General features: G+C 35.5%; 2 protein-coding genes and 1 non-coding gene across 5 annotated transcripts in view; 2 read left to right on the top strand and 1 right to left on the bottom strand.

Moving 5' to 3' along the window:
• LOC119083176 (LIM domain only protein 3-like) overlaps nt 1-14,001 on the top strand; it is a 62,627-nt gene that overhangs the window by 42,429 nt on the left and 6,197 nt on the right. Inside the window, exons 3-5 of one of the 3 annotated variants that reach the window (XM_037192836.1) lie at nt 9,789-10,149; nt 10,273-10,398; nt 10,528-10,654. In XM_037192836.1, the coding sequence (XP_037048731.1) occupies nt 9,789-10,149; nt 10,273-10,398; nt 10,528-10,654 (614 nt within the window). Of the gene's footprint in view, nt 1-9,788; nt 10,150-10,272; nt 10,399-10,527; nt 10,681-14,001 lie in introns of all 3 variants that reach the window. The other 2 variants (XM_037192835.1, XM_037192837.1) reach the window with 2 other exon arrangements.
• On the top strand, nt 5,950-8,934 carry LOC119083167. The gene is made up of 3 exons (XM_037192821.1): nt 5,950-6,808; nt 6,949-7,562; nt 7,676-8,934. The coding sequence occupies exons 1-3, from the start codon at nt 6,140-6,142 to the stop codon at nt 8,850-8,852; spliced, it is 2,460 nt and encodes an 819-aa protein (XP_037048716.1). The 5' UTR covers nt 5,950-6,139; the 3' UTR covers nt 8,853-8,934.
• Trnaa-agc lies at nt 10,979-11,054 on the bottom strand. Its single transcript has one exon. It is a non-coding gene; the product is annotated as a tRNA-Ala (tRNA).

Below are 14,001 nucleotides of genomic sequence, written 5' to 3'. Positions count from 1 at the left end.
TAATTTTTTTTTCCCCATTTGTATTGCTATTATATACATCCCCTAATATACAGTCTACGAGTACACTATATATTAACGATAATTTTGCATACTTTAAAGCATAAATTCTTTCCTGTCGCATAAAAATGTTTGACAGGTCATTAAAATACGGCCATTTATCATGAAATTGTGTTTCCATCCGTATATTTCCGTCTTCGTCTCATCCATTAAAAACCATTAGTAATAAACCGAAATAAAAATGGAATGTACCATCTCTCCAACACACCGACGACGAGTAGGGCAAAAACAACTCAACACTTAGACATGAGCGTTTTCCATTTAATCAGAAAATAATTTTTCACATCAGACATTAAAAACATTTCCTTCTTCTTTTGGAATATTTTCTCAAAAAAAAATAAAAGGATTTACACCTTTTCAAGGAAAGAAGCCGATAAACATTTTTTTTATTCAAAGGCATGTTTTGTAAGACAACCAGCGTTCGGAGGTATATATTATTGTATCATGTGAGCGAAAGGACGTTGTGTTATACGAAAGAAGAACTGTGTATCGTATATATACAACTTCGACCTCATATTTTATAGAAGATTCGATTTAATCCAATCGAGTTGATTTACGTTAAAAGCATGTAAGAGTACAAATAAATATAAATACAAACTGTGTATCACATACAAAACATAAAATAACATTGCTTTCTGCCAATGCCAAAACAGATGGAAGGGAACAAAAAAAAAATTCTCCTTTAAACCCAGCACATCGTCAACATGCTAGCAATTTCGTTGAGAGTGAGAAGTACACTACTATGTGCGGCAGCATCAAAATTCAATCGAATAAATAATGTAAAGTAATAGAATCTTGAGTCATGGAGCTTCATTCCGATGCAGTATGTAATAGTATGTTCATCCTATTACTTACATTTTAAGTATATTAGATTTGAATATAAGTGGGTTATTTATTTGCGGAAATATTTATGGAGCTGCCAATGTAACGTGTTCGGTATTGTCGTAGTATATGTGTTGGCTTTCGTATTACTTTTTTTTTATTCGTTCAACGAGTAAACATACACTTTTTCTGATAGCAACTAATCGCGAAAGTGATGTCCCTTAAGGCAAAATAATAACAACTGACGCTTCATCATCGGAGAGGCACGTTTTGAGTCGTTACGATAGGGAATTTTTCATTCTCGTAGTATACATGTAATTTTGCAAATTGATTTTTGAAGAGCAGAGCGAAGGTCAATTTCCGGGTGTAGTCAAATATGACGTCACATTAAATTATTGTATTTTGATATGTCCTCTGCTCGATGAGGCGACATAACTACACGGTCAATATCGTCAGGAACGATATTATCGTTTTTTGGACGATAGTATCGTTTTTTAGACGATACTATCGTCTAAAAAACGATATTATAGTCCAAAAAAATTTCATCCAGGACGATAACATCGTCTAAAATTATAAATTTTAAAATATTTTCAAAACGATATTATCGTTTTCTTGACGATATTATCGTTTAAAAAAACGATAATATCGTTTTTAAACGATAATATCGTTTTTTTGGACGATACTATCGTTTTTTTGATGATACTATCGTCTAAAAAACGATATTATCGTTCAAAAAACGATAATATCGTTTTTTTGACGATAATATCGTACTGGATGAAAATATCCGCTGGACGATATTATCGTTATTTTCTTTTTATGAACAAATTTATCGTTATTTTGGACGATATTATCGTCCTGGGCGATAATTTTTGGGACGAACTAAACGCCTTTTTTAAACACTGATGTGTAGGTGATTTCCTCTGACAATTGTTTTTCGATATTTTGGAAGAGAATTCGGTTCTTGCTGCACCTCTGAGTAAAATTGAGTCCTGGACAATATTACCACCCAAAACTAAACGATAATATCGTCCTGGGCGATATTATCGTTTTTTTTAAACGATAGTATCGTCCAGGACGATATTATCGTTTAAGAAAACGATAATATCGCCCAGGACGATATTATCGTTTTGGACGATATTATCGTACAGAAAACGAAAATATCCATTAGATTTTCTAGAACGGTAATATCGTCCAGAAAACGATAATATCGTTTTTTGAACGATAATATCGACAAGAAAACGATACTATCGTCCAGACAATATTTTAGAATTTTTCAATTTAGACGATATTATCGTCCTGGATGAAAATTTTTTGGGCGATAATATCGTTTTTTTGGATAATATCGTTCCTGACGATATTGACGGTGTGGAAATGTCCCGCCACCCTCTGCTCCCGTGACGATGTGCTACATACACAGTAATCACAGAGCATTGTTTCACATTAAAACCTTTCTTTGTTACATTCGCACATCAACAAGTCTGTAAATTATACAAAGGCAAAGCTGCGGGAAATAGAAATACTCATTATCGACTACAAAGGCTCCTAGATTAAATTGATTATTTTAGGTGTCGATTCTCTATCTTTAGATTACTCTTGCAAGTATCATTTCTAAAACAAGATGTAATTGACTGAAAATAATAATTCCACAAGTCCTCTTGTAAGCAACGGTTTTGTTTCGTATGCTTCCAATTAAGAAATTGTCTGCGTATCGTATTCTCTTGATAATAATTGTAATTTCCTCTTAAAGGCCTACCATCTATAAAGAAGCTTTCGTACATTGACTACTTGTAACATCCATCACCAAAGTGCTGATACTATCACACTCTCGCCCACAATGTTTACAATTGTCAATATTACTAGTGTCTTCCTACGCATTATATACACATATCTACACATAACACCAAGACCAACCAATACACCTTAATCATAATCGACAAAAACCTAATTAAATAAATTCAAACAGTTAAGACGATAAAATAATTGCAATATCACATAATATACGGTATAAATACACGAGAAAACGATGGTGTACGTATATAAGTTTATACAATGTTTTCGTAGATTCCCACTTATAGAATATTATATTCCTGAGTAAATATACTGCCGTCTCGACACGTGCTAATAATACTTTATCGCCCCTTCATATAATTTGGGAGGAAAATCATTTCCAAACGGTTCGCCGTTCTATCGAATATATGATGCCGCAATATCCTTCTACACATTCTGTGTGCTCTATGCCGTATTTCATCCGCACTCCACAATTCCACCATATCTCTAATATATGTATAGCCTCGTTGTGTATATATATATATAAGTAGAATATTGTAAGCACTTTTCTGAATTATCGTCTATTGGTATTTGATTCCCGTACGGTCAAATATCCAATAATGCTGCCACTGAACGGATAGCAGTGGGAAAATCCATACCTCTAATATTCTCTGTTTTATATTCGTTCGTTATAGATCCCTTTTTTTCGTGAATCTCCTCTTCGTTTTCATACGTATATATATGTTTGATCGCAAACCGTGTGTCTATAACTATAAACGACCTATTGACTATGTGTGGACATCAATTATATTATGTAAAGTGGACATGGATGGTAATAAAGTCGAAAATTAAATATCCCCTACATCTTTTCACAATCGTTTTGTCCGCAATTGACAAAAGAATCAATGATAATCGGATGCAATGCTCTGCCATTTTCAATTACGTTTTCTCTACATTTTTTTTTTCTTATTTAACTTTCACGTCGTCGGCGCCGATATATACCTATTATATAGGTATTTCCATTCTGAATGTCTTCAGTGGAAAAATTCCAATATTTTTATTGTGATTTATTGATTTCATTATGATTATTATTCTCTTAACGGCTGTTATGAGCGTTTTATGTATTGGGTGTAATATATTAAAAATACAAACAGGATAAAAGTTCTCATATTTTTGTTGGTTCTCGTTCTTGTTTCACCAAACAAAAAAAATATATTGCCAATCCATGGAAATATTAGAGAGAAAGTCGACAAAAAGTTAATATCGACAGGTCGTGTCCCCCCTTTTTTTTATTGTAATACGAAATTTTCTAGTGATCAATGATCTATTTGTCGACCTTTATGAAAATAGCGATATATATACACGCAGTCGTTTTCGAGATGGGGTGATATATTGGGATGGAAGAATTTAATATACTCAATAAATTTTCTTATTTTATGTGGAAAATGAAAGGGTATATCCTATGATTGGGTACATAAATGTATTGATTTTACTTCGCTTTTTTCTTCTTCTTCATATTACCGTTAGATTTACGTTTTTTGATTATCTGAAAAATTGATGCCTTCCAGATTCAACTTGTGTTTTCAGTTTATTTTTATGCCTTCCATGCCACCATGAAGATTACATTACAGTGTGGTTGTGGTACATTAAATTGATGTAAAAAGAATTATTTTAGAGGTTTTAAGTATAATCGATCTGACCAAGTGTGGCCAAGGATTGATGCTTTATTTTTGGTTGAGGCAGTCTCTTTGCTGTTCAGCGGCTAGAGCAGAGCCTAATATTTGGGAATTAATTCTCTAAATTCCCAAAAATTCCCTAAATTCCCAAAAATTCCCTAAAATTCCCTAAATTCCCAAAAATTCCCTAAATTCCCTAAATTCCCAAAAATTCCCTAAGTTCCCAAAAATTCCCTAAAATTCCCAAAAATTCCCAAAAAACACAACAAATATTTCAGAACATATTGAATATAATATATTCAGTAAATTGAGCTTAAGCGGCATATCGCCAAAACTGGAGGTGATGGTGATAGGGGAACAAGTGGTCTCCGATTTTAAGGAGTGGTAGATTCGTCTTCAATTCTGAGAATCGTATCTTTCATTTTTTTCGAACATTTTTTTAAATTTTCGGTTAAAGTGTTTAAAGGTACCGAGGGTACCGAAAACCTTTTTGCGGCTATAACTCAAAAATAATTATTTTAAGAGCAGTCTACACTCCGACCTTCTATGAAAAACATTTTCGATGATAACTTCTTATTAGAATATTTTTTGAAAAAAGTGGTTTCATCGTTTGGTGCCACAACATATAAAGTTTCGATAGCCACCAGAATAAACCGCGAGCCTTTTTTAATAAAAGTTTATTTTTGTTATAAACACTTTTTATATTTTTTTTATAGAAAAGAAATTAATTAAAAAAATCACTGCCATGATGAACTCACGTACGGAAACTCTAAAGAATCGAAATGGGATATTAGGTATCTGTCAGCTGATAGGAATATTTTGTTTGTTAGTGTTGGTTTTTTGGTTATCTCGGTGATCACAATTAAAACAAACTGTCAACAAATAAAACATCCCAATTTGTTAAGTCACGAAATTGTTTTTTTTTCCAAGCGAGAAATTTTTTGAAAATTGGAGCGGCTTTTTTAACTGAAATTAAAAATTTCAAATTCCACTTTTCCAATATCAATATACATTTTCAGTGTGTTTTTGATGTGTTCATTGAAATAAAAATAATATGGACAAAGGCTCGCGGTTTATTGTCAAGATTGATGCAGTCTACGCCGAGAAAACTCAAAAGTCCAAAAAATATCACAAAAAACACAAATTTTAGGAGTTTTGAGTTTTTTCGCATCAATCTGGACAATTCCAGTGGCTATCGAAACCTTATATGTTCTCTGGCACCAAACGATGAGGCCACTTTTTTCAAAAATAATTCGAATAAAAAGTTATCATCAAAAATGTATTTCATAGGGGGTCGGAGTGTAGATTGCTCTTAAATTATTGTAGTGTTGTACTAATGTCGGCTTTGGAGAGACCTACAAGTAGAGTATACGCCCTGGCTGGTGCGAGTACATCGACAAGAATTATATCCTTCAGAGCATAATATTTGGGAACCAACTCTCAAAAGTTCACTAAAATTCCAAAAAAAATCCCAATTTTTTTTTTGCTTGTTCATAGTTTTTAAAGGTTTTTGAACTTTTCCTGATCTTTTAAGGGAACGTCCATAAAGGACGTCCGCGCTTAGGGGGGGAGGGGGGGTTTCTGAAAATCGGACAAAATGTGACCACTAAAACAGGGGGGAGGGGGTCAAAAAAAAGTTTGGACGTCCACTTATTTTATTTTTTTTTTCTTATCGTACGAGACGTTATAGTCGGTAAAGGTCAACCGAGTAATTGCACACATTTCGATCTATTGTTTAAGTTCTAATTGTTTGACTTCGTGACATGTGTTCAATTTAGATTGGACGTCAGTGAAAAATATTTTTTAAGTTTGAAAATATGGATAAATACTCCTTATTTAAATCGTTATTGGATGCGTTTTCGAAAGCGTATCCGTTAAAAACAAAACAGCAACATCAGTGCGATGTTTCCAAAGTATGGAACGAAATAAAGAAACAAAAAAATTATTCTGAGCTAGTTTCCAAGAAAATAGTGGAATACAAAGAGAAATCGCTAAAATCAAAAGCGAATTTATTTCATTTGTGGAACTCCAAAAGCAATGCATCCGTCCAATTAAATTCTAATGAGCAGACAGACTCGAATCCGCAAAATAATACTGGCGAAATATTGAATTTATCGAATTCTTTTGAAGAATTAGCAGTGGACGTAACTCCAAGTCATCCTCCGAGTCACGGAAATACTAAAGAAACCAAGTCGACATTCCACAACAAGGCAAACGATCGGACCCCAGCCCAATTAAAATTGCAGCAAGAATCTGCTTGCCTAACAGCTGAAATTGTGGCATTGTCAAAAAGGAAGGAAAGTGGCCTTTTCACGAGTGATATGCGAGCCGAACTGAAAAAGAAACGCGAGAAACTATCATCTCTCCAGAAGAAGCTTTGTGTAAAACGACGTGATATGTTCAGGAAACGTAAAAGTCGTCACAATTTTAAGGCAAAATTATCCAAAATATGCGACAGTAATCCGGACGTCAAGAAAGCGTTAAAGGTGAGTTCCCATTTGTGTTAAGACATCAATATTCTGTGAGTAGGTTGTGTTCTCTTGTAACAAAACTACACACACAAGCATTGCCCTCAGTCAATGTCTGGCATTCTGTTGTTGTAATGAAAACCTTTTTAAATTTAAAGATTCGAAATTCTACTGGCCGACCTCGATTAGAAGTTGAACAACCAGAGCTGCTGAAGACGATAATTGCTATTGCGATACACGGGTCTGCGTCTCATGATAAGCGGCGTGAGGATATGTTTCGGTCAATTAGGACGTTGACTGAACTTAAAGAAAAGTTGAATGATGAGGGTTTCCAGATTTCAAGAGCCGCTACGTACCTTAGGCTACTGCCACGAAGGTCTAACACTCAAGAAGGAAAACGTCATGTAACAACAGTTCCCGTCCGTTTATGCAAAACACAAAATGATCTCCACGCTCAACATACCGACTCTTCTTTCGCAACGATTTCAATCAACTACCTCGAAGAACTCGCATCTTTTTTAGGCCCTAACCAAGTGACATTTATTAGTCAGGATGACAAAGCGAGAGTTCCCATAGGAGTCACAGCAGCTAATAAACAAACACCACTTCTGATGCACGTAGAATATAGGGTTAAGCTGGCTGACCACGATTGGGTAAAGGCGAGTAGACATAAATTGATACCGTCAGTTTATGCTGGTATCAAGATCAAGGACAACGGACTAGGAAACAGAACAGCGGTTGGCTACTCTGGACCAACTTTCATAACAATTCGGTAATTTTGGTTCAGTTTTTCCGATTAAAATTCTTTAGTTCATTTTATAAAGGAATTTCAGAATAAAATTAGATGGATGCCAGACTAATCGATTTCTATTTTCACTTTTTAAGGTCTGGCAAACATTCGACTTCCAACGCGCTTACACATGCTCGAGACCTTGATTTTCTGTACGACAATGTTCCCGAATTCGACGCAATAATGAAATGCAAGTCTGAAAATGGATTCCTTCCTAAACCAGTGTTAATTATCATGTCGGATGGAGGGCCGGATGAAAATCCGCGTTACGAGAAAGTTATCACAGTAGCAGTTCACCACTTCATAAAACGTGACTTGGATGCTCTATTCATTGGTACTAACGCACCTGGCCGAAGCTGCTTCAACCGTGTCGAGCGACGGATGGCCCCGTTAAGCAGAGATTTATGCGGATTAGTGTTGCCGCACGATGAATTCGGAAATCATTTGAATAGTCAAAATGAGACTATTGACATCGAACTTGAAATGAAAAACTTTGCCAAAGCTGGCGAGATTCTAGCTGAGGTGTGGAGTGAAAATATGATCGATAAATATCCGACTGTGGCACATTTTGTAAGTGAAACAGAATCTGAGTTGGCAGAAGACTTGATGGTAAGGGATTGCTCCTGGTGGGACACGCACATCGAATTCGGTCAATATTTACTTCAAATTGTCAAATGTGATGATCGGAATTGCTGCAAACCGAGACGAAGTTCTTTGTTCACGACATTAAAGAACGGCAAAATTCCTCCACCTTTACCATTGAACAACATTGAAGGCGAATTGAAACTTCCTGTTTGTCACTACGAAAAGCTGAAAGTCGATCAATTTGCTCCACTTTTTCTGAATTGTGTTTTAAAAAAGGAATTCCAAATCAAAAGTTTCGATGCATTTTGTCCTTCTGTTCAATCGAAAATACAGAATCGGACCTGTAGCGTTTGTGCTAAGTATTTCAGTGCTACGAAATACTTAACGGAACACAAAAAAATACATAAAAAGGACGGAAAGAATGCGAAAAATTTGAATAAAAACGAAAACCAGCGCGAGAACGAAACTGTAATCAGAAAATTGCGACCGAAGCGTATTGCTGCTGTTCGAGCGCGGGAAGCCCTGGCAATTATAAACTACGACGATGAAATGGAAGACGCTGAATGGCATCGAAAGGAAGATCTAGACCTGGATGGTCTTGATATTCCTCAAGAAGAGACAACAAACGGGAATATTGTTATGCCTGTCGAAACTTGCTTGTACAACGAGTGGTCGGAAGATGTGTAAATTGTGTTTTGTGGAAGATGTGTTTTTATTAAATAAAATTTTGATTTGAATCAATTTCGAATTTTTTGTGGACGTCCTTCAGGGGGGGAGGGGGTATCAAAAAATTCATAAAAATCGCGGACGTCCTTTATGGACGTTCCCTAAGAGCATAATTATAAAAATGCAAAGAAAAGAAATTTTTTGGGAATTTTAGGGAATTTTTGGAAATTAATTCCCAAAATTCCCAAAAATTCCCTAAATTCCCAAAAATTCCCTAAATTCTCAAAAATTCCCAAAAATTCCCTAAATTCCCAAAAATTCTCAAAGACGATTCCCAAATATTAGGCTTTGGGCTAGAGCGTGGCGTTTCAAACACCGTAAATAATCTTATGACTTGATTAGATTTTTGATTAGACTAGGCGTGATTTTTTTTTAACTGAAGCGTATTAACACACCTATTCGCCATTTTTTGGGTGCACAAGTGCTGTTGGTCATTTGTACGAAGGAGGAAAATGAAAATTGTTCACGATGAACAATACTTTTTTAATCACATAAACCACAAGGAAAAGTGATGATCTGCAGAGAATAAGAAGCTTAGATGGAGAACACTCCTGAGAAATTCATTAACGAACTGAGCTAAATCTGTTTTACAATAGGGAACAAAACTTTCTTCATTCAGTGGTTAATGCAGAGTTTGTTATAACTACCTTTCGATTTGAGTATTTTGCTTAAAAATCATCTCGATTTGTTTCACATATAACGATTTGTGCTACATTGAAGTATTATGTTGTACATCCGAAACAAGACTGAAATGAGATTCTCAAATTTCGGAAATATGCGTCTGCACCCTACATGTTAGTGACGTTACATAAAATGAGTGCAGTGCATAATCCCACTGTTTCATATATGATGTTGACTGTAGACATTTGTGTTAAAATGAAACATTCCATTTTCCAGATAATGGAGGGGACCATCATCACCATCAACATTCAACGCCACCAAACTCGATTGCTGCTAACCGAGGTGTCGTAACATTAGGCCATAACACAACAACCGCATCGACGATACCGAATTCACCTACAGGTGTTGTAACAGCTGCTGCAGTTTCTGCTGCACCAAACACAGGTCCAACTAGTGGATCACGCGACTGTGCTGGCTGTGGTAAACGTATTACCGAACGTTTCCTATTGAAAGCTTTAGATTTATATTGGCACGAAGATTGTCTGAAATGTGGCTGCTGTGATTGTCGGCTTGGTGAAGTTGGATCTACGTTATATACCAAAGCAAATTTAATTTTATGTAAAAGAGACTATCTTAGGTGAGAAATGTGCATCAATCGCACAAAATTATTGGGTGTACAGAACACTATGTTTGAGCCTTATAAATACAATGGATGTGATGAATGATTGTGGGTAATTTAAATATTCTCGTCTGTTTGTAGGTTATTTGGCACCACAGGCTACTGTGCTGCTTGCAATAAAGTGATACCTGCATTCGAAATGGTGATGCGGGCTAAAAGTAATGTTTATCATTTAGAATGTTTTGCGTGTCAACAATGCAATCACAGGTGAGAGCTTTCGGTTATTATCATGGCTACACAAATTTATGATTGAAACCAATGCACAAACTTTCATTATATTCCTAGTGCCTTCCCCCGTATCCACGTACTGTAAATTGAATTGAAAATTGTTTGCAGGTTTTGCGTTGGAGACCGCTTTTATTTGTGTGACAACAAAATACTGTGTGAATACGACTACGAGGAGCGCTTAGTATTTGCGAATATGGCCTACAATCCATCTAGTTTAGCACATATACGAAGACAAGTAAGCAGTTTGCAGGTACGAGTAATGTGAGAGGCTTTTTCGATTATATTTTTCTTGAATATTGTCCAAATCTTTTCTCGCATTTACTCGATTATCTTAACTGAATTTTAAATTTCAATTTTTCTTTGTAATTTCACCATTTTTGTTACGATACATTGGCATAAATTTACACGCTTTGAATTTTAGTTACGTAGTATGCACCGGGTTCGACCATGGTCGATAACAATTTCGTTTATTTCAACAAGCCTTTCATTAGTGAAAAATCGAACTTAGAATTTGAAGAGAAATTTAATCAATGAAATGAAATCTGAAATAAAATTTTGGTGCCACGACTGGGACTCGAACCCAGAATCTCCACCATGCTGGGGTGTTGCTCTAACACCAATTGAGCTACCGTGGACATTTTAATTTCAGATCTAATTTCGAACCGTTGTTACATTACTAAAGCATGTACATGTAGCTAAACCGTGTGTATTTTATGCCAGTAATATGGGACATTGTGCACTGATATTACTTGTTTCCATCATTTGCACACGCTTCGTGGCACCTACACATAAATACGTCTGTCGTATTCTCTTATAACTCAGTGTCCATTATTTTGGATGTGTACTGATTGTCGACATCAATTCGATGTCATCTAAATGTACAGTGATACCCGCCATCATCACCAAAATTTTATTTCAGATTTCATTTCATTGATTTAATTCCTCTTATAATTTCACTTCACATTTTAAGTTCTAGCAACGATGCGACGTGACTTTAGTATAATACCAGACTGAATAGAAGGCCAATCCAGGCATGAGCGCCGACGGAGAAACCTCGGCGGCGGCTAGCCTAGCCGGGCTTGAGCCGGCTTAAAACGGCTCGGCTGGAGGTTCCTTTTAACTTTTTTTCAAAATAAAAACGTTTAGATAAATTCATGGAAAATGAACTAGTAAGCATGAAAATGAAATTGTACGGAAAGCGAAAATGTAGGTAGATTAGGTTGTTCAAAGTTCAAGTGGAACTGGTCTTGTTACAAGCAAGTCTCTAAGTCTAAGGTTCACTAACACGTCAAGTTTTATTGCCTTAAAACTTGAACTAAATGGAAAATCATGCTCCGGTACACTCATTTAACTCATTAAGAAAATGGTTTTCGATAAGAAATCGAAAGCTCACGAAAATCAAGTAAAAATTGAAAAGAAAAAAAAATCGAGAAAATTCGCAAAGATCGATAAAGTTTTCTCAAATTTGTGAATTAACTGATTGTGCGCCTTCGGCTCGTTCCGCAAAGGTCATACTTGCCAAAACAACAAACTTAGAAGCGAGGACGTAATATACCATTCTGGAAAATTCATGAAAATTCAAGAAAATTTTCAAAATTTTCTTAATTTTGAAAAAAAATTCAAAAAGTACTTGAGCTGCTTAGGATCAACAGGAATCTCGGTTTTCAAAATTATTTCACCCATTCACCTTTCGAAATCTTTATTTCATTTTCCAGTCGTTTCAAGCCGGCTTGAGACGTGTTTTTGGCACCGGCTCGGCTGCGGCGCGGCGTGCTCAAAAATGACCGGCGGCGGCTTGATCGGCGGCTTATTTTCGGCGGCGCTCATGCCTGGGCCAATCTAGAACTTCATAAAATTAAAGTCAACTGTTTTTCACGTTACATGTGCTAAGCCTTTTCCCAAAATAGGATCACACAATTTTGCCCACAAGGCAAGAAGCCAACAGATAATACATTTAAAAAGAATCCCATCTCATTTCCCAGCACATTCAGTTATATGGGAGTCTAGAACAATAAAAAAAAATCTATTTTTTTGATGTCGCACCGATAAAAAACCCATCTCAGATTAAATTTTATATTTATATCGGTATCGGGGAAGCATATAAAGCCGAACCTTCACCATATTACTTGGCAGCGTGACTGATTTAATTGAATAGAAGCATTGCACATGTTATATATGGGATATGTGTGTGTGTATGTGTTGGAACATAAGAAGAAATCCATATCCACACGCCGAATGTTATTCACGTAATATTAAATGAAATGTATGGATGAACCGTTCCCATTCCAGAAAATTGTTTAAATGCACATGGAGAAACGGAACACATGTACGAGAGAATGAATCTGTGTGTTGCGAAATTGGTAGCCGGAAAGTAATGCATTAAATTTTCCCCAAAATTGCGGTAAAAACTTAATGCAGAGCCATCAGTAAAATGAATGTGAATCATTAAATGTGACAGCGATGTTTGCTTTTATCTGCAATTTCTAAATTAAATTGAAATGAAATCGTATTGAATATTTCATGGCTCATACTGCTGGATGTTCGATGCTGTCCAAATTTTACGAAAATGTGAAACTGTACAACGCCGCAAATGTTTTTAGATTTAAAACGAATCAAACTTGCAGGCTATTGTACGTTATGAACTCTCCCCACTAGAGCCGTCAATTATTCACATTTATTTTGTTCATAATTCTCTGCAATGAGTAATCGGCAATTTGTTTGGATTGCTTAACACATTTCCATTTTAAACTCTTTTTTCCATCAAATTTTTCTTTACTTTTGAATTTGAATGGAATGAAAGCCCTCCTATCTTGAAACAACAACAACGACTTACTTTCATTTTTACGATATCCTTATATCGATAACTGATACCGAAAACGACGATGTAGAAAGAAAATCACAGAAAATTGATTTTCATTTCAATTTCGTTATTGGTATCATAACAATATCTGAAATGGGAAAAGCTGTTTTTCTCTGTCTGCTTTTGTGGTGCACAGCTTTAGGTATAACGCGTGTATAACGTACATTATATAAAAATGCTGAAATACACCATTCTCGTATATAAATATAAAGCGGTACGAACACACTTCTACACTCAACTGAATTACTATTATCATTGTTAAGAAAAGGCTATTGACTTTCATCCAAGCAATTGGCTGTGCGACATCAAAAATGTCGCTAATAATAATTTTTGAAGGAAAGTGCTAACAAAAAAAATTGGTTGTCACTTTTTCTATTTATTCATTTGCCATTCAGTCTTAATGGTATTGGATGTGAATATATGTTGTGTTCGGATGTTTATGCATTTTCTCATCTCTTTCATTCAACCATTTTACAAGCGACGATCAGAACGGATCTTTTACTTCTTTTGATCTACTTATTTGAGAGGATTTTCTTGCATTTTTTATGGACATTTACATTTTCGAATGTGACAGTGCAGTTGCTTTTGAACGATGCCAATAATGGACTAACGAGTTATAAAATACGTATTACTCAAGAAGTGGAACATAAATCAATTCACTTGCTAAAAACGAAATTATTGGTCGCATTGATGTTTCGACGCAGCCGCAGATAACATTTCGT

The sequence above is a fragment of the Bradysia coprophila genome, unplaced genomic scaffold (assembly GCF_014529535.1).
Source record: "Bradysia coprophila strain Holo2 unplaced genomic scaffold, BU_Bcop_v1 contig_561, whole genome shotgun sequence".
Taxonomy (NCBI): Eukaryota; Metazoa; Arthropoda; class Insecta; order Diptera; family Sciaridae; genus Bradysia; species Bradysia coprophila.
This window is presented reverse-complemented; position numbering and strand designations above follow the sequence as displayed.